Here is a 21,964-nt window from a genome sequence, read left to right on the forward strand (position 1 = left end):
TGCTCTGATCTGGGAAACCTGATTCTCATATCATTTTCCCTGTACTACGTGGATGTGTTTCTTTTGTGTTGGTTATTTTGGCAACAAACTGAAAATAATAATTGCTTCTTAAGTCGGAATTTTTTCAATATTTTTTAAAAATTCTTTTTAATATTTTATTTTTTTTGAGAGACAGAGAGAGAGAGCAAGAATGGGGAAGGGGCAGAGAGAGAGGGAGACACAGAATCCAAAGCAGACTCTAGGCTCTGAGCTGTCAGCACAGAGCCCAATATGGGGATCGAACTCAGAAACCATGAGATCATGACCTGAGCCAAAGTCGGATGTGTAACCGACTGAGACGCCCAGGCACCCCATTTGGAATTTTGATTCGTAGGCATGCGCTAAATGTTTGTTGAAATTAGCAGAAATTTAGGAGGTTAATCAAACCATGCAAGGTCAATCAGCTGTAGAGTGGTGGCCTGGAACTTGTGCCCATGTTTCTAACAATAGCATAGTTTGCCATAAAATGAACTTTACCATGAAAAGAACTCTTTAAACTCAAGTGGCTAGAACACCATTATAAATCTTAAAAATACTCCAATCATACAGTGTTCTCTCTGAATTGTAGGAGGTAGAGCTGTTTGAACTTTGGCCAATATAACCAAGCATTTATGATGCAACCTAGAAATAAGCTAACCACAGTTTTTGAATTTCTGTCTGTGAGAAGACAAGTTAGGTGACAGTGACTTAGAAGAAACTGCCTGAAGTGTGGCTTTATGGAAATTTTCTGGCCTCCTGTGTGACACACAGGGAACTATACATAGTGGAAATATCAAACAAAAAATGGTGCTTTCCTAATTATCTAAAATGTGGAAACCAGCATGTAAAGAAATGTAACATGTTTTCTTAACAATTCTACAAGGTAGTTATTATCCGTATTTTATCGATAGCCAAACTGAGGTGTGCAAGGTCATGTAAACAAAAAAATTATAGAGCCAGGATTCACATCAAATTCAAAAGTTGTGATGCACTGTGATTAACTTTCCCTTATGTGTCCACTCACATTAACTTGTGGCAGCTAAAAAAGCCTCAGGCGATCTCTTTGGTTTTTTTTTGTTTGTTTGTTTGTTTTTTGTTTTTTCTTTTTTTGTTTGGTTGGTTTTGGGTTTTTTTGTTTCTGTTTTTGTTTTTGTTTTTGCTAGATCCCTTAAAGTCCAAGTCCATTATATCCAAGAACATTTAAACAAAAATGATAACCAGAGTAGTTGCTGAGCTCGTCCAAAAGAATCAGAATTCAAAACCCACCTTATTTACAATTTCTGAAAAGAAAACAGAAAAAGCTCAAAAGAAAATTTGAATTTATAAATAGCCTCAAGAAAAACGAAAACAATACTATTTTTAAAAATGCATAACTTGGTACTAGAAGAGCTTTTAATTTACGGTTGAACAAAAATCATTTTTACTTTCTCTTTCCAGGATGCGGACTGAATTACCATAAGAGATGTGCATTTAAAATCCCCAACAATTGCAGTGGCGTGAGAAGGAGAAGGCTCTCGAATGTTTCTCTCACTGGGCTCAGCACCATCCGCACAGCATCTGCTGAGCTCTCCACCAGTGCCCCTGACGAGCCCCTCCTGGTACAGCTTCCTGTTTTTCCATTTATCCGTTTGCATGAGAGATCTGTGGGACAATGTGATGACAGTGTCAATCCAAGACAGCACCCCGGGAGGGGAGGACACAGCCAGGGTGTTATTGACTGTGTTTCTTCAGGGTTTGTACTGTAGACTGGTCAGTGCTTCATCAAATATCCAACGACTTTGAGTTTGCTTTCATCTATGAGCTCAGTGCAGTTAGAAAATATGTAAGGTTTCATCGTGGTCATAGGGCCAGACCAGCACAAACTAACATGTGAATGTTGCAAAACACACTTTGTCAAAATTGGGAAACCAAAGATGAAAGATATTCTTCTCTGAAGATTAGTAGAGTGCTTTGTGACATAGCTGCATATTTATTCTGGGAGAAAAGTTTAAATTTGTTCTTATGAAAATAATGAAAGTCTTTAATTTGTTGGCAATACTGGCATACATTCCAGGGTATTGTCAGGGTGACACAGACTGACAAATGCTATGAGAACAATAGCACTCAAATGCTTTAAGTATTTACATTAGCTCTAAACACTTTTGTGGATAGGACTTAAATATTTTTTAAAAAATTTAAATTCGAGTTTTCCAAACATTCACAACCAAGTAAAAATTGTGGTAATTATGTGAATTATTTAAAATAGGAAAATAGGCGAACAATGTGAGGCCTTAAATTTCCTGTATTTACTCCCTCCCCTAAAGACTTTAGTAATCTAGCTATTGTAAAAATCAATTGAAAAAAATTAAAAATTATTAAAACAGTTTAAGGTTAAATTCATCCCTCTTGATGTGGAGAAGGGCAATAAATTTTGAAGACATCTCTCAAAAGTTGTATTAGTCCCTTGTTTGGAAAATATTTTGTTGTGATCCTTATCACTTCAATTTTGTTATAGCATGAACAAGACATATAATTCAAATGCATGCTCATTTTGGTAAATAGGAAAATGTCATACTATTTTCCCATGACTGACTTAAAATTGAGAGTTTGTTGTGTTTTCAGTCTTTCATGAAGTGAGTCTGTTGGAGGAAGGCAAGTACTTAATCCTGCTGTTAACTAGAAGAATATATTATGTTTGGTAACTATTCAGAATGTATGTGTATCATTTTATATTATTCCATAATGTTGCATTAATTGGAACTAGTGATATTTTCATTGAAAGATGCTTAAATTAGGGCACCTGGTTTGGCTCAGTCGGTTTAGTGTCTGACTTTGGCTGAGCTCACGATTTCACACTTTGTGGGTTCAAGCCCCATGTCGGGCTCTCTGCTGTCAGTTCAGAGCCTGCTTCAGATCCTCTGTCCCCCTCTCTCTTTGCCCCTTCCTTACTCACACTTTCTCTCTCGCTCTCAAAAATAAAGACATTAAAAAAAAAAAGGTGCTTAAATCAAAAGCTATTTACTTTTTCAAATAACTCTCATGTCAGCTTCCCAATTCTAAAATTCCTTGATTTAGTTTGAATTTTTTTAAGTAGTGACTTTTCAAGTGCTAGCAGTTACTCTTGCTTTTAAGATAGTCACTGTGGGGCGCCTGGGTGGCGCAGTCAGTTAAGCGTCGGACTTCAGCCAGGTCACTATATCGCGGTCCGTGAGTTCGAGCCCCGCGTCAGGCTCTGGGCTGATGGCTCAGAGCCTGGAGCCTGTTTCCGAGTCTGTGTCTCCCTCTCTCTCTGCCCCTCCCCCGTTCATGCTCTGTCTCTCTCTGTCCCAAAAATAAATAAACGTTGAAAAAAAAAAAAATTAAAAAAAAAAAAAAAAGATAGTCACTGAGACTCATACTATTTATAGAACACTTACAAGTAAGTTTAAGAAACAGAATTGTAAATTAATTATATATTGTTTTTATATTCTTTAAAAATTATTTAACATCCACAACGAATCTAAAGCTTTAAAGCCTTTCATTATTACAATAAATTAGATGATTAATGCTAAAGATTCTTCTTTTAGATCTTTCTCAACTTTTTATAATATGTACATATACACACAAATACATGTATATACATATATACACAGACATGCATATATATACTTCAAAACATCACATATAATTTACATGTTATAAGTATAAATTAAATTACATATTTAAATTATTTACATGCATATATTTATAAATATATACCATTTATATATAAATATAATTTAGGTTACCTATCTATAGACTATAATACAAGTTTTTAAATCAAATTATTTAATTGCTTTATTTAGCCAAATTAAATTATTTCATCATTTGAATTACTTGATCACAAGTTATGTTTTACATGAAATGTTGAAACTTACTACTGCTTTATTGCTGAATGGAAATTTTTATAGTAGAATGCTTAAAATGTTTTTTTTTTAATATATATTTTTAAAAATCAGATTTCAACGATGTCTGTCAAGAATGCTGGTATAATTGTGATCAAATCAGATATTTGTGAGGTGAGAAAACATTGGGGCCATAAAATACTTTGAAAAATGTTGTTATCCTAAACTTTCATAAACTTGTGTAAAATGCCCAACGGGTAGCCATTAAATAAGAAATGCCCGTGGAAATAATGTTTGTGATACTATTTGACATGCTGGCTCTGAAAGCCATGTTTTACATGTGTCAAAGCTTTTTGTGCCTTCATAGGATACCTCTTTATCTTTTGTTTTATCCAATACCTGAGAAGGAAGAAACACTGGCCTGCTTTGAGGAGGGCACGTATTTTCCAGTTGCCTTGGGTCATGGTCATGCCTTGGCTACTTACTTTATGTAGGAACAAAGCCCTGTATACACCCCGCTGTACCCAGGCATGTTGGAGTACAGTGAATATGTCCCTCTTTATCCCTGGGCAAGGCAGAAAAGGTCAGTAATTACCATTTAAAATTTAGAGTGAATGCCTAATCAAAAGAAATGTTATGTCAATACTAGTAAAACCTTTTAGTTCTGTATACCATAAGGGATATTTTTCCATTTCCAAAAAAGATGATGACCAAGATAAAGATGACGTTGCTTATTAATCTCATGTTATCACCCATATTGCAAGTCTGCCATGACAAGTGTATAGATTTTCTCTCAAATGTAAGAAAATGTTTCTCCTATCCATACTTCATGACTTATTTTGACTATAAAATCACCATTTCACATACAGATTAAGACACTGATAATTCTATTAATTTATTCATTTTTGGCACCTAAATTGAATCTCAGATTTCCATAATGCCACTAAGATAGAAAATGAGCATAACAACATAAATCATATGATAGGCTTTATCTATCATCAATTTTGGCAGTAAACGGTATTCATTATACCAACCATAAAGCAGTCCATCTTTTAAGAAGACCCAAAATGAAGTCAATTTATGGTATAACAGCTCAGCAGGGGTGTATACCTCTCTGCACACCATCACCAGCATTAGAAGGAAATGAGAAAAACTCAGTAGGTCCTTGAGTAGTATACATTAATATGTTGTATTATATATATTATGTATTATATATATTATATATATATTATGTATGATATGTATTATATATATTATATATTATGTGTATATATGTATATATATGTATCATATGTTATTATATTATATATATAGTATATATTATATACTATAAGTATACTTATTAAGACCATATTAATTTTATAGTCTTAAGAAAATTGCAAAAGAGAAGTCAGGATTAAATAATCTTATCATTTCTCTATGCTTTATTCATCTTTTTATTTTTACTTACAAATGTTCTTGTAGTATTTGGGAAAAATCAAAATCAATTGAAACCGTGTTATACAAGACTTAATCTTAGGCAAAAAGTGAAATAATCTTTCAGAACTTCTGCTCCTAGCTATGAAGAAGCTTGTATCTGATCAACTGTTCTACAAGAGACAATTATACAAGCTGAATAAAATATAACAGAAGAGAACAGAACAAAATATTTGAAGGTGCCCAAAAGCAACCAAAGCAATTAGGATTTAAGGGACCAATGTCTTAGAAGGAAATTGCAGAGAGATTAGTGCACAGGATGGCCCCCACAACAAAGTGGCACCAAATGTCAGTCATGCTGGCGTTGAGAACTCCTGAGGTAGAACCGAGCTGGAAAATTTCCAAACATATTATAAAGTGACTGTTAAGACAGTGTAGATTATACAAGGTCTGAGTATCAAAAAATAATGTGGTGTTATGCAACAACAGAACAATAAACCAATCAAACAGAACAAAGAGAGTTGAGAAACTACGTATATAGACAAAGCCAACTGATTTCTGACAAGAATATCACTGCTATGAAAAAAGGCTGATCTTTCAACAAATATTTCTAGGACCAATTGGATATCTGTATGGAAAATATGAATCTTGATCCTACCTTATACCACATACAAAATCAATTCATGGTGCATTGGGAGCTTCTAGGAGCTAACAGAGAAGGGTATCTACAAGAACTTGGAGTTGGGAAAGCCTTTTTAAACAGGACTCACATCACTGATGTCAAAGGGAAAAAGTGATAAATTAGACATCTTTAAAATTCAGAAATTGTTTGCAGCAAAAATACCATTGAACGGAAAGCAAGTCACTGAATGGAAGAAGATATTTTCAACATATGTATATTATAAAAGATGCATATATGTAAATATATAAGGAATATATAAAGAACATGTATAAAAATTTAGAAGACAGACAACCCCATTTAAGGTATAGGCAAAAATATTTGTTTTAAAAGCACTTTATAAAAGAACATAATCAATAAACATAAAAATGTCCTTTGCATCATTAGTTATCAAGGAGTCTAAAGTTAATCTACAGTGAAATATCTCTATACCAGAATGTCTAACATTAAAAATAAAACTGATAATAACAAGTATCGATGAAGATATTAAGCAACTGGAACTTTCATACACTACTGTGAATATAAATTGGTTCAACAACTTTGGAAAAATGGTTGGCATTTATCTGCTAAATCTGAACATATGAGTAACATGTGAATCCACAGTTCTACTCCTTGGTTTATATTCAGCAGAAATGTGTATAGGCATATATAGAAAGATATGTACAAGCATTTTTTTTTATTTCTTGCTTTTTCATTTTTTTAGACCTCATTTTTTCGAGCAGTTTTAGGTTCTCAGCAAAATTGAAAAGAAGGTACAAAGATTTCCCATATACCACCTGCCCCAACCCGTGCATTGTTTCACCCCCGCCTCCCTGCCCCTGTTATCAGCATTACTTGCCAGAGCAGTAGTTTTGTTAATACTGATGAGTCTACACTGACACATCATAATCACCTAAAGTCCCATTTTAGGGTTCAGCCTTGTACATTCTGTGGATTTGGGCAAATGTATAATGATGTATTCATCATTATGGTATCATACAAAGTGTTTTCACTGCCCTAAAAATCCTCTGTGCTCCAGCTGTTTTCCCTCTTCCCTTTCACCCAGTCCTGCTAACCAGTGATCTTTTTACTTTCTCCATAGCTTTGCCTTTTCCAGAATGTCTTCTAGTTGGAATCATACAGTATGTACCCTTTCCAGATTGGGTTCTTTTACTTAGTAATATGCATTTAAGTTTCCTCCATATCTTTTCATGGCCTGACAACTCTTTCCTCTTAGCATGGAATAATATCCATTGTCTAGGTGTCCACAGTTTATTTATCCTCAGGACATCTTGGCTGCCTCCAATTTTGAGCAGTTATGAATAGGCTACTATAAACATCCATGTACAGGTTTTTATGTAGACAAAAGCTTTTTTTAACTCTTCTGAGTATCATAAAGTTTGATTGCTAGATTATAAGGTAAGAGTATGTTAGGTTTTTTAAGAAACCATCAAACTGCCTTCAAAGTGGCTGTACTATTTTGCATTCCCACCAGCAATGGATGAGAGTCCCTATTGCTCCTTGTCCTTATTAGCCTTTGGTGTTACTAGTGTTCTGGATTTTGGCCATTCTGATAGGTATATGGTGGTATTTCATTGTTTTAATTTGCATTTTCCTGATGACATATGATGTAGAGCTTCTTTCATATGCTTATTTGCTGTCTGCTTATATCTTCTTTTGTTGTTGCTTAAAGATTTTTGTTTTTAAGTAATATCCATACCCAATGTGGGCCTCCAATTTAAAATCCCAAGATCAGGAGTCTCATGCTCTACTGACTGAGCCACCCAGGCACTGTCTTCTTTAGTGAGGTGTCTTTTAAGGTTTTTGGCCCATTTTAAAAATTAAGTTATTTTCTTATTGTTGATTTTTAAGAGTTCTTTGTATATTTTAGATAATAATCCTTTATTAGATCTATCTTTTGCAAATATTTTACAAATATTTCCTCCCAGTCTGTGGCTTGTCTTCTAATTCTCTTAGCAATGTGTTTTGCAGAACAGAAGTATTTTTTTAATTTTAATGAGGTTCAGTTTATCAGATGTTTCTTTCATGAATTGTGCCTTTGATTTTATTTCTAAAAAGCTATCACCATATCCAAAGCCATGTAGGTTTTTATCCTACGTTATCTTCTAGGAATGTCATAGTATTGTACTTTACATTGAGGTCTGTGGTCCATTTAGAGTTAATTTTTACTAAATATGTAAGGTATGCATCTACATTAATTTTTTGCATGTTAATGTTTAGTTCTTCTAGTGCCGTTTGTTGAGGGATCTTTGTACATTGTATTGCCTTTGTTTTTTTGTCAGAGATCAGTTGACTATATTTATGAAGGTCTGTTTCGGGGCACACTAATCTGATACATTGATCTATTTGTCTCTTCTTTCTTTTTTTTAAGATTTTATTTTTATTTTTATTATTTTATTTATTTTTTTAAATTTACATCCAAATTAGCATATAGTGCAATAATGATTTCAGGAGTGGAATCCAGTGATTTATCCCCTATAGTAACACCCAGTGCTCACCCCAACAAGTGTCCTTAATGCCCCTTACCCATTTAGCCCACCCCCCAAAAAAACCCCTCCAGCAACCCTCTGCTTGTTCTCTGTATTTAATAGTCTCTTACGGTTTGTCCCCCTCCCTGCTTTTATATTATTTTTGCTTTCCTTCCCTTATGTTCTCTGTTTTGTATCTTAAATTCCACATATGAGTGAAGTCATATGATACTTGTCTCTTCTTCACCAGTAACACACTGTTTTGATTATTGTAGCTTTATAGTAAGTCTTGAAGTCAGGTAGCATCAGTCCTCCAATTCTATTCTTTTCCTTCAATATTATGTTGGCTATTCTGTTTTTTTTTTTTTTTCCTTTCCTCCTAAATTTTAGAATCAGTTTATTGACATCCATAAAATAAGTTGCTAGGATTTTGATTGGGATTGCATTAAATCTATAGATCAAGTTGAGAAGAACTGACAGCTTGACAATATTAAATTTTCCTGTCCATGAACATGGAATGTTTCTCCATTATTTAGTTCTTATTTTACTTCTTTCATCAAATTTTTATAGTTTTCCTCGAGAAGATCTTATACATAACTGGTTAGATTTATACCCAAGTATTTTATTTTGAGGGGGCGCCAATGTGAATGATATTGTTGGAAGCATGTTTGTAACTTTATTCATAATAGCTAAAAGCTAGAAACAAAAAAAATCATGAGTTATAAAGTTATTAGGTTTCTTCATCACAGGTCATGTGAGAAATAAAATATTATATCAGAATAATTAATAGTTAATTTTTTCTGAAATTCCTATCAGTTAATGAAAATGGGGTACAGGAATTATATTATTTAATAATGGGAAACAGCTTCTTTGGGTGCTAAATGAAAAGTAGTATGCCACATTATCCTAATATGCCTATTATTTGCATAGTTAACATTGTTTTCTACAGTAGTTTTCATTACAGATGAAAAACTGTAATTCTTGTGATCTTCCTTCAAGGGAAACAAAAATAAAAACAAAACTATAGTATAATATTACAATCAACTACTAAAGTAATAGGTGGCTCTATCTTTTATCTTTATCACCAGACATTTCTGGTGATTCTAACTTGCTAGCAAGGGGGAAAGAGCTGTGTGTTCCCAAAATATTTTCTTCAAAGTAATGGCCCTATCAAATATTCTGCAAAAAAAAAAACATTTCCTGATCAAATGATCACTGGAAAGTGCTTCATGGTCTGTCTACGTATTGGACGTGGTAATATTTAGTAAGCATAATTATGGGCCTCAGAGTCTTGGGATAATGAAAACAGTGTTCCTATACTGACTCAAATATGGAACCCCTTTTTCTTGTAAAACCTGGGGATATCCTGGGGGGGGGGGGAATACACTTTGAGAAATGGTAACTTAGAGGAATAAGTGAATGTATATTGCATAGATCATCTTCAAATATGAGCTGAGTAGCACTCAGCTAAAACTCAATTCTGATGAGAGCCCAGAGTAAAGGTATTCAGGGCTTTCAAATTGGAGGAAAATCATCAGCTTTATATATCGAATACATTTATGATAAGGATAATACCTTGTTTTGGAAACTTGAGAAAGAGAAAGCTTTGCCACCTCTTATGACAATGTTCCATAAAAGCACACACAAGCAGGGTTATATTTCCTTGTAGGGGCCTAGGGCAGGCTGCCCCACAATGGGCCACTTTGATGCAAAGATTTTTTTTAGTTAAAAGCAATCAAAACCCAGGAGATTCAGGAAAAGCTCTTTGCCTCCCCTAAGAGTGCCTGAATTTACATTGGAAAGGAGAGCTTTAACGGGAAGCAACTATTAATAGAAACTCCCCCTTACCTAAGGAACTTATCTACAAGATGGGGCAACCTTGTTTTTCTAAACATCTCCTTTCACCTTCTTGCTAATGACCTTCTTCCCCTCCATATCCTCAGACCCTGCTCCTCTCCTTAGCTCATATAACCTTCGTGTTGCCTCATTGTCTTTGGAATTTCATATCTATGCTGATTCCCTGTGCATACACCTATTAAATTTGATTTTCTTGTGTTAATCTGTCTCATGTCAATTTGCTTCTAAGTCTAGATAGAGGGACCATAGGGCAAAGGAAGGTCTTCCTACCCGACATCCTCAAAAGTCATGTTTGGATATATTCACATGGGCAGTTGTTTACCCTGAATTCAGCACATGCTTCATGTCAATCCAGAAATGTAGCAAGTATCAATGGGTAACAATTAATCTTGGCAGAACCTCTAAATGTACACCACTTCTCAATGTCTCTGATTGCAGATTGTACATTGCAGAATAGGATGGGGGTTCTGAGAACAACAGCCATGCATTTTTGTTAAGAAAAAGAGTCAGGTAGGGGCACCTGGGTGGCTCAGTCGGTTAAGCGGCCGACTTCGGCTCAGGTCATGATCTCATGGTCCATGAGTTCGAGCCCCGCGTCGGGCTCTGTGCTGACAGCTCAGAGCCTGGAGCCTGTTTCAGATTCTGTGTCTCCCTCTCTCTGACTCTCCCCCGTTCATGCTCTGTCTCAAAAATAAATAAATGTTAAAAAAAAATTAAAGAAAACAAAAAACAAAGAGTCAGGTATATTTTAGCTTTGATTTGGGATAGAAAGAATATGATATTCAGTATAAATATAGATATGTATTGTCCACTTAACCAAGAGGTTTCTTACATTTTTCATTGATACTCTTTTTAAAAAAAATTTTCAGAATAATCTTTCTACTTTGATTTATACTTCAACCTTGAGTGAAATCAGACATAAAACAGTAATATGCAACAAAGACTGTAAAATGAGCAAAGAATCAACTGTAGGTATATTTCTCTCACTAAAACTCTAACCCACTGTTGGACTTTCCAGGTTTGTAAACTACTAATACTGATTATTCATCAGCTTATTCTTGCCTGCAGGCAGATAACAACTACGTAACATTTGATTACTTTGATGACCTTTTTCATTCTTTTGCCATTGAGAGGATGAATTATTGTGAAGAAAATCTAATCTTTCACGTAAAGGTCAAAAATGCTTCATTCTGACTATAATTTATTTTCAACAAGGTGAAAGAGCTGTCTTTCATCATTGACACCGTAACAAGTAGATTTTTTTTAACCTCTACCAACTCTTAACTGTAAACTGTGTTTTTGCCGTCTTGACTTAGTGTCTATAGTTCCATTTAAATGTTAAAACTTATTTCTAACTCAGGTGTGTTTGTGGCCATAAAGACTGATTAGTGTAACATTTTGCTTGAAAATGCACCTGTATAAAACATTATTGATAACATGCATCGCTTTCTTCAAATAACATCATTTTCTTGTCTTTCTTCCCCTTTTTTCTGCACCTTTGCCTGCTTTTTGCCCTTACAACTTCATGTTTCAGTCTCCTGTGAGTCCTGGCTTTGAGGTAGGTACTAATTCTACCTGGCAATAGGAATATGCTTCACCATCTTTTGTAAAACAACATTATACTAATAGGTTGACCTCAGACAATTATTGGTATTGACCCTATGAGAATAATCAGATCAGAATTTGGCTCAGAATCCAGCCTATTGAACTGCAGAAACCCCATTGGTCTTTCTATGAAACTGACAAGATGGGTTGAGAATAGAACAGAATACAGTCAGAACACACTTTACCCAGCAGCATGTTAACTGAAATGCATGCATATTGGAATTGTATCCTGAATACAGGGTACCACAAAACCATGCAAGTTGAGGCCACCATCCCAATATGTTTATACACAGTTTTAGTTGGCATGGTAAAACATAAAACAAGGACTGCCTGAAGATGAATGTAACTTTTTTAAAGAAAGGAGCTTTTAATCATTAATGTATTATCACAGCCTATTTAATTAGTTTTTAAAAAGATGGTATGCAAGTGGGTATATCGAGGTCTCAGTCCATGAAGAAATTATATTTGGAAAATTCACAAATTTCCTTCTTAGAGATTTTAAGTAAACCCCTCTCCAAAATAGGCTTTTTATTTATCTTAAGCAATTGATAGCCTGAATATGGAGGAAAGGCATTTAAATTAAATGTTAAAGCCGAGTATATAATAGTGCTTTTATTGTGATAACTTGTTTTGATGTATTGTGTTTCTTAATATTTAGTTTTCCTTATTTCTGTACTTGTGGCAAATTGAGAGTTGAAATTGTTATTTTTCTTTATGAGACTATGTTTCAAATACCATTATTAGTGTCCATTCTTACATGGTCTTGTTAAGGTAACTATAACAAAAGAAGCTAATGAAAACACAACCAGAACATGTATGAGGTTAAATAAAATTAAGAAATCAAGTTATCTTGATCCTTAGGATATAAAATGAAGAAATTTACTTCAATAATAATAAATTTGTATGTTTGGAAAAATCATCCTAGGGCAAAACATTCCTTATATGTCTTTTTAAAATCTTCCTGGTGTTATATTGCAATGATATATGATATTAATTTTCTTAATCTGTCCTACTGATTAGTTTGTTTTCTTCTTTTTTTTTTTAATTTTAAACATTGCTGAAATAAGCCTCTTTGTGTTTTTTTGTTATACATTTATAAAAGTGTTAGTAGGTTTCTCGATCAGCATCTTTGAATGGATCTAGTAGATTATCTTCTTGGAAGCCAAATGGACTGAAAAACATATACAATTTTTTGCCAAGTAGTTCTTCAAAAAGTTGTAAAAGTTTAAATTTATAACCCTGGTAACTACAGTGTATAAAAGTTTCTATTGCTTTATCTTCCCAACAATAGATTTGATTCCTATTTTAAACTTAAAAAAAATTTTTTTTTACTAACTTGATAGGTAAAAAATCTCTATGCCTAAATATTATTTACTTAATGGAGGATAAATAGTTTTTCATATATTTATTGGCCATTTGTATTTTACCTATGGTTAATTACCTGTCTCTTTTTCTACTGAGTTGCTTATTGGTTGCTTAGAATCTTTATATATGATTAATTCTCTTTCTATTAATCTATGATGGAAGTATATTTTCAGTTTTATGTGTTTTTGACATCTTTTCCCACAGTTATTTTAACAGTGAGAGACATATTTTCATTCATTTTCTTACTATATAGAGACTGTTGAGAATAAATCAATATGGCCAAATTCAACATAATATTTTTGTCAAATGATTGAAGAGAATATTTTTTTTCCTGAAGTAAAGGAGCTTAAGTCAAGGTAGAAAATGAAGGAGAATTTAAGACACTGGTGTTCTTTGCAACCAGAGGATATAATTGATATAGTGTTTTTAAAGTACGTTAGGTCTTATGGAATGTTTTTTTTTTATTTAAGAACTTTATTGAAATTTTAAAAATTATTTTTAAATGTATATAAGGAAGTATTTACTATTATAGCTTTAAAGTTAAGGGGCTCTTTAGAGAATTTATTTTTGCTGAAGTTAAATGCTTCTAGTCTAGTGTTTTTGGTAACTCCTAATATTCAGACTGCTTTATAGAAATCATTAGGAAATAAATTGCTCATTCCAGAAGCTTTTCCTGTGTTTGTCTTGTATTCTCACTTTTTGCATCCTCTAGTTTTTATGAAAGTTAGACAATATTGATTTTAACTTGTTATTAATAATAATGGTGCATATTTTCTAAATAAGAATTTGGCATAAACTGCTATTATTTTCATAAAGTTTACTGACTCACACTTAATTAAGACAAGCATTATATTAAAAGGAACTCTTGCCTGCATAGTTTCCTAGAAAATCTCCCCAGAAATGACTCATTCAGTTACTGTTTTTGTTCATTTAAGAAAAAACAAAAAACAAAAAAAAAGGAAGACAAGAGAATACCAGTATTGCATTATCTATCTGTAACTGCATATGATTCTGATACACTTTAAATAGTCAAGGTAGGGGCGCCTGGGTGGCGCAGTCGGTTAAGCGTCCGACTTCAGCCAGGTCACGATCTCGCGGTCTGTGAGTTCGAGCCCCGCGTCAGGCTCTGGGCTGATGGCTCGGAGCCTGGAGCCTGTTTCCGATTCTGTGTCTCCCTCTCTCTCTGACCCTCCCCCGTTCATGCTCTGTCTCTCTCTGTCCCCAAAATAAATAAACGTTGAAAAAAAAAATTTAAAAAAAAAATAGCCAAGGTATATTATTTTCAAATGAGCAAATAATGAAAAAACTATTTCTAATCCTGAATGAAACTATGATGATATTTCTGGCCAAATGAATATTTCCCAGGATAGTTTCCAAAGTAGCAGAAGTCTATCAAGAAATAAGAGATTTTAATTGTTACTACTCTTGTGTTCTGGAGTTCCAGGAATTGTGGTGATTCATCTGAATTAAAAAGTCATTTTTCCATTTAAATATACACCACACCGTCACATCCATGCAGTACATTTGCCAGATATTGCAAGATTTCTTTTGCTGATTGTGTAAACTATTTCTTCAGATTCAGCCCTGGGTAGTGTATATGTTCAATGAGGAAAGACATCCAAGAATTCTTCAAGCAGCACGTATGTCTGTACTTCCCGAAAGTTAGAAAAGTATGTGCAGGGGTGGGTTTGTCAGGAAGGAGGCCTTCAGTAAAATTAAGAGTGTGTGGTCTACTTGATGTGTTACTAATCAGCTGTTACCTGATTTCATTCAATGTGTCTGGCTTATTATATGTACATTATTAATTCATGCTCTGAACAAAAACTTCCAGATGTGTAACTCTAAATGTAAACACTGCATGAGAGTTCTTCATGAACTCCCCTGGAGGAGGGGGGCATTTACCAGTTGCCCACACTTATAAACATATAGGTCTTGGGAACTAATAGGTCTTTAAAGCAGGCTCTAAAGGACCTATGTTCCCCTCAGAAAAGGGACCATGGCTTTCCTAACACTCCCTACAAGCCATGCCTTAAAACAGAAAACACTGCTCTCTACCTTAAGATGCAAAACAGCCCCCCACCCCATGTTATCAATAACAGGCATTTGCTTAGTCTAATGTCATACCAGACCTGAACAAATTTCAGTCCCTTCTCATTTACTTCCTGACCAATCATGACTACTAGGTCCTAGTGAGCTCTTAGCTGAGTACTATGGGGAAAAGAAAAAGAAAAAAAAAAAAAAAAGATTACTGTTCTCAGGAATGTTTCACCCCTCCCCCCCCCCCAAAAAAAGAAAGAATTGAAGGCTTGTCTAGAACAAATAACAATGAGGTGTGAAGAAAGTGGAATATTGGAATTGGTATTTTAAATTAGACTTCCAGAAGCTTGAGAAATAATTCAGCTTCTAAAATATTTACCTGTGTTCTCAGAAATATTTAGCTACATGATTTTACTTGATTCATTAGGCATGGTTTTCTGATACCTGGTTCTGTTTGATCCAATGAATGCCTCTCTCCCTTCTCAAGAAGAATGGAAGTATTGCCATTTTAATCATTAATGCAAGATGAAACAATGTCCAGAAGTTATGAGCAAATATACATACTTCTTTCTCCAAATAGCCTAGTTTTTGGTGATTATTTCTCTGTAGCTGTACACTGAAAATATCACCAAGTGGTATAATTTTATTGAGGGAGTGCTTTCCTATATTTTTAAACTCAAAATTGATAAGGAAAAATCCTTGTCTTATTCTTCTCTCTTTTTTAACTGAGTTACATTAAAATCTAATCTTTGATTCTACCATGTTATTTCAGATGCACATACATAGACACACGGTGCTATGCATTTACCATTCATTGTTATAGGTTAAGATTCTATAAAATACCATAAAATTATCTTTGTGAGCCCTTAAGTTACACTTACTTTTGAAGGGAGAGGCTCTAACCTTTGTAGCCTTGGATTGTGTTTATGGCGTGCTTTTCCAGCTTTTCCTTTGTGTCTTTAAGTCAGTAATCAATGGGACAGCCTCTTTCCAGATTATTTCATTCCATTCTCCTATGAGTTCATAGACCCAGACCAGGCTCTTGTCAATTTAGGCAAGGTCAGATACTATGGGAATATACGTTCCTAACATTACTATTCTTGTTTTTTCCACATAATCTGTTTACCTTCTGATTCACTTTCTATGTGTAGACCAACTCTGACATTTGAAGCCCCAAAGCAGAAGCTGTTGACACCCAAAAGTATTTTCTTCTTCAGTGGAAATGCTCCTTTTTTATTGTGTAGCTTTAGAGTGCAAGGCATTAAGGTCACATTGACTTCAAGTAAAAAGAGAGGTAATCTTATGTTATGTCTCCCCTTTCTTCCAAGATCCCATGGATTTGTAGGATTTTGGTAACTGACATTTTGAAAGAACAGCACATGTAATTTGCAACCATTCTTGAACAGTTCTGGTGCTTTCCCTGCAAAGAGTGGATCACTTAAAGCAAATAGTAAGGTTCCTTTACCCTTCATTTCTGTTTACCTAAAAAGAGTGATGCAATAAAAAAGTTAATATAACTTTAAGACTACTTTAGCACTCAGAAACTCCAGACCACCTTGTATTTTTAATAAGAGAGTATTTATGTTATTAGTGTGACAGCTTTCACAAATCGCAGCAAACATTAAGAAATGAATTCTCCGTTGTAAAATACAGCATTGGTCACCACTAAGCAAGGGCACACTTTTTTTCCTGCCCTATAGCAACTCTTTTCAAGGTTAAGAAAAGGTGTTGATTAGCTTTTATTTATGCTATACATATTTAGGGTATCCAAATGAGGGGCCAGACTCATTTATCTGTCATACTTGGCAGGCAGTTCAAGGGAATCAGAATTTTAACAGAAGAGCACTGAACGATTGAGAGTCACCAAATGCTCTACCCTCCCTCTACTCAGTGAAGTGCAGGGCATGGAAACATGAGTGTTTTCTGAATGACCCCCTTTTCCTCCACCATGGGGGTGTTTTATCTTTTCTTCAAACCTTCATATACATGGGCACTTACTCTGTGTGAGACAGTATTCCAGAAGTTGGTGATACAGTGTTGAACAAAACCATCAAGATTCTCTCCTCATGGCACTCACATTCTATGAAAAGAGACAATAAAAATACAATAAGCAAACGGGTAAATAAGACCATTGCAGGCTGCAGTAATGGCTCTGGAGGAGACAGGATGGTGTGCCAAAGATTAACAGAATGTGAATGGGGAGTGAGCAGTAAGTTAGATGGTCTGGAGGCCTCTTGGAGAAGGTGATATATGAACTGAAATCCAAAGAATAAGGCAGAACCATGTATACAGAAAGACAGGAAGAGCACATATTGTGATAGTCCATAGTAACAGTTATGTTTTATCCAAAATTCTATTGGATTTAAACTTACTGGGCACAGAGACTTATTTACTGGCCTTTCTATGTCTGGCAGCATCTGAATTGGGTTTTCAGGTAAGATTCGCCCCAGGAAACACTTGCTAAATTAAATAGATCAATCTTGATGGCAGTAGTAGGAACTATCATAAGGTGGTATTCTGCACAGTTCTTTGAGTGATAGTCCAAAATACTAGATGTTAAAACTTCTGAAATAAAGGATTAATGTTTGGTTGGATCTGTTTTCACACAGTTGTGCTTGTATCTTTTAAGTAGAACAGCACCTGAATAAGAAAGCAGGCAGACAACTGAGTGATGCTTATACAATAGAAGCTGTTTATTAAGTTAGTCATTTTGTGCTAGAAAACATGTATGACTCAGATGCTATCCTCTGAGCACAGACAGTCTGGTTGAAAGTCTCTTCTGTAGGTCAAGGTTAAGAGATTCACAATATTCTGTAGGTCAAGGTTAAGAGATTCACAATATTTTTGCATTGCATTTTGGCATATAGAACATGTTATTACTTAATTATTCTCACTTTACCCCCAAGAATTGTACCATCGTGACTTAAGTGAAGGGAAGAAAATACTTCCTAGTTTTCTATTAGCATAAAACCAGGGAATGTGAAAACTGGGAGGAGCTAAGGAGAGAGGAATCATTATTTATCACCTGGAGTGAGACTACATGAATTCATAGTTCTGCTACTGACAGACTGTGATCAGGGGCAAATGATGTAACTTCCCTATGATTCAGTTTACTAATTTGTAAAATGGGGATCATAACACTAGTGGCCATGGAGTGTCAATGAATTAATGCGTGTAAAGTGCTATGAAAAGAGTTTGGCCCATATAATGGTTAAAGAAGGTGTTTTATGTCATTGTCTTGTTTAAAGTTCTCGGAATTCCCATGGGCCAGATTTAGTCCTCAAATGAGTTGACTGGCTGGCACAATGTTTCAGAATTTTTTCAGAGTTGCCAACACTTGGAAATGGAGTTACTTCATAAACAACTAGATTTTCTGCTTTGATTTTGAAAAACTAAGAGGTCAACCAACACTGGGCTCACATACTCACGTGGATTACTAATCCATGAGTTTGGCCATCCCTTTTATTCTGAACCTGTCCTCTCTAATTTCTTATATTGGCCACCATTCTCCATCGCATCTCTCATACTGACAGTCTATCCATTGCTTTTAACAACCTACAAGTATTGGAATTTACTGTCCCTCTCTTTCCAGAGCAGAAGAGTTCTGACAGATTTTGTATTTGCATTGGATATGGAAGCAGGGGTGAGGAACAGGCAGACACGTAGAGAGAGCAGTTGCAGTGAAAAGCATTCCTTAGCCAACTGTACTCTCTTAACATTGAAACCCTGTAAAGCAGATATGTCAAAGTCACAACCCAGTTAATATTACATTTAAAAGGAGGCTTACATAATAGTTTGTATCTTGAATATCTCTATTGAAATGTCGCATCCATTATCTCCTTGCAGTTACTTCTTGAAAACATTAATTCTGTTCAGTTCAAGCAATGTTTATTGTTTAGCATGTACCAGGCACTTCTTCCATTAACAGAGGACAAATATGATTAAGTCACTGTCCTTCTCTTAGGAGCTTATTGTCCAATGATTGAGACAAGTCAGAAAAAGATGTCAACGTGTATGCCAAAGTGTTGTCTTCTGTTTCTCTTTGACTCAAGGGGAGCTTAATGTCACCCCAAATCCATTCCCAATATGAGGCTGTGAAGTGAATTTTACTTAATAAATATAAATATTTTAAAACCACAGAGGTTTTCATTTGAGCCATGCATTTTGTAAAGTGACTTTTATCTTCCAAAATCTTATGTTTGATTTTTACATAAATGGCAACAAGCAAACCACAAGGAAAGGCAACTTCCCACCCTCTGTTTTCCAGCTTTACTAATGAAGGGGACTCATTTTGAACCGCAAAGTAGAATATACCTTGTTGGGAAATGGTTTCAGAGTCCTGTTAAATGTTAAAGACATGCTGGCAGTTGGAGTTTCCATAATGTAATCTAAGCAGTCATTTCCTGGGAAGGTTCCAAACTTGCTGAGTCATTAATTTAGCATACCAGGTTACAGAACAAATTCAGCCTCTAGAAAAGCAGGGTATTTTATCCATGTAAGTAGGTGTTCAACACATACAGTTTTTACTTTGGCTGTAATTTCAAATGAATACAGTTAGCATAAGAATACTATGGGCACTTCACAAAACTTAAAATAATTAATCTCTGTAACCTTTATGTAATCTCTAATACTGGCTTTAAAACTCAGCTTTCATCATTTTTCTGCTCTCCTGTTCTCTTCTGTCCATGATGTGATATATCACTGAAAACAGAAATGAAGTCTTTATACTTTGTATGAAGTATAATTTGCCAAGTCAAGTCATTTCCATACACACACACCCCAATACCATACTTTGCAGTTATCTTGGGGCTCTCACAAAGGTTTCACACCTGTAACTTGATCTAAACTCCTCCAGTCTAGAAAAGAACAGTTCATAATATCAAGAGCTGATGTGGAAATGTAAGTTTTTAGAAGTACCCCCTCTTGCATGTGCTTGCCATAATTTAGGGAACTTGAGATCTGTTCTGTGAGTTCTGAGCCATGTTTTTCTCTGAACATAATAGTGAAGCAGAACGAAACAAAATGTAGCTGTGCCCTTTCCAGAGCATTTCACCTTTTCTCCCTTTTCCCATAAAAAACGATCATTCAGCAGGTTGCTCGGGTTCACCAAATACACGCTGCCAAACTGGAACAGCAAGTAACAGTGGAAATTAATTTAAACACCATTTAGTTTACCTAGTAAAATCTTCACTAGTGTTGATAGGTAAGGAAGAATTTTCTCTTTACTAAAGTTAACTTTATAGAAAGATCTTATTTAAAATTCTAAGGGACTGTGCACATTACAATTCTACAAATAAGTAAAAAGAATAAAATGAAGTAAGTTAAGGAAAAAGTAAAACAATACTATTTCTCTTTATTTTAGATGATAACGTGTCATATGCACAAAAGCCTGGTTGTTTAAGTCAACATTACCCTTTACTTTGACTCACCACGAAGTCTAATCATGTTGAAGTTCTCGTAAAGACCAAGTTAGCTGGCTTTAGATCAATGAGAATTTGTTAAGCATCTGTTTTCTTTACCATTACCAATTTCTAAATCTTGCCTACTCTGTAACTTGATGCAACAAACAAAACACTGTAATTATGGCTTTCCGGTCTATATAACTTCAAATAAAACTTAACCTAATAATTAAAATGACATTTTTTGGCTTAAAATAGTAACTGAATATTAATTACTAATGAAAAATGTATTGCTGTTCTGAAAATCCTTAAGAGTGTTTGGTTTGTGTTCACATCATTAGAAATAGTTTCAAAGGGATTATTAACAAGATTACAGAAATGTTAGTTCTTAAACATTTCCATAAACTATGATAAATGTGTGTTACAGGGCATGGCTTTATTTCATAGGCTTTTTGTTTTATAATCTGTTATGTATCAATAAAGGCCTTGTTTTGCATTTTGGTTGAAGAGTGGATAAATATCTCATAAGCATTTACAAAATTATCAAATAGTGACCCCATCTTCCTTTTTTGTCTTGGCTGAGATTTGCGTCCTTGTAGGGAAAAGCACACGTGCGTGTGTGTGTGTGTGTGTGTGTGTGTGTGCACTCCAAAACCATAGAATATAATTGTACAAACGAAACTTCTGAAGGCCTTCCCATTCTCCCTTTCCCAGAGTGTTTGTTATCTAGTAAAATTAAACAACATAAGCTCCTGGGTCATGAGGCTAACTGATTTTAATTTTAAAATGTCATGAATACCAGGAGGGCACTCTTTATTAATACTATTAAAACCTCAAATTCCTTTTAAATATTAAGTGCTGTTAAAGTCTTAATTTCTGACACTATAAATTATAGAATTTGTGAGATGTTATTCAGTGCCAAGGACGCATGTGGCTGTGTGAATCTCACCATTGCCTAAATAATGTGTGTAATACAGTCTGTGGACCATAGTGACAGCAAACTTTTCTTCTATAAACTCATGTAACATTTAAAAATTCCTTATTGGGGCGCCTGGGTGGCTCAGTCGGTTAAGCGGCCGACTTCAGCTCAGGTCACGACCTCGCGGTCCGTGAGTTCGAGCCCCGCGTCGGGCTCTGGGCTGATGGCTCAGATCAGATCGGAAGCCTGCTTCCGATTCTGTGTCTTCCTCTCTCTCTGCCCCTCCCCCGTTCATGCTCTGTCTCTCTCTGTCTCAAAAATAAATAAAACGTTAAAAAAAAAAATTAAAAAAAAAAAAG

At 34.8% G+C, this 21,964-nt stretch overlaps 1 protein-coding gene and 1 long non-coding RNA gene across 4 annotated transcripts in view; both read left to right on the top strand.

The window, feature by feature from the left end:
* The window catches only part of PRKD1 (protein kinase D1), a 338,608-nt gene that overhangs the window by 258,017 nt on the left and 58,627 nt on the right, over positions 1-21,964 (top strand). For 2 of the 3 annotated variants that reach the window (XM_086710009.1, XM_086710011.1), the window contains exons 4-5: positions 1,456-1,616; positions 11,815-11,838. In XM_086710009.1, coding sequence (XP_086566135.1) covers positions 1,456-1,616; positions 11,815-11,838 — 185 coding nt within the window. The remainder of the gene's footprint in view (positions 1-1,455; positions 1,617-11,814; positions 11,839-21,964) is intronic. The other variant, XM_086710010.1, reaches the window with a different exon arrangement.
* Positions 16,744-21,187, top strand: LOC147580042 (uncharacterized). Its single transcript, XR_015252456.1, has 2 exons — positions 16,744-18,072; positions 18,105-21,187. It is a non-coding gene; the product is annotated as an uncharacterized LOC147580042 (long non-coding RNA).

This window comes from Puma concolor, chromosome B3, assembly GCF_028749965.1.
Source record: "Puma concolor isolate L17-30 chromosome B3, mPumCon1.1.hap2, whole genome shotgun sequence".
Classification (NCBI taxonomy): domain Eukaryota; kingdom Metazoa; phylum Chordata; class Mammalia; order Carnivora; family Felidae; genus Puma; species Puma concolor.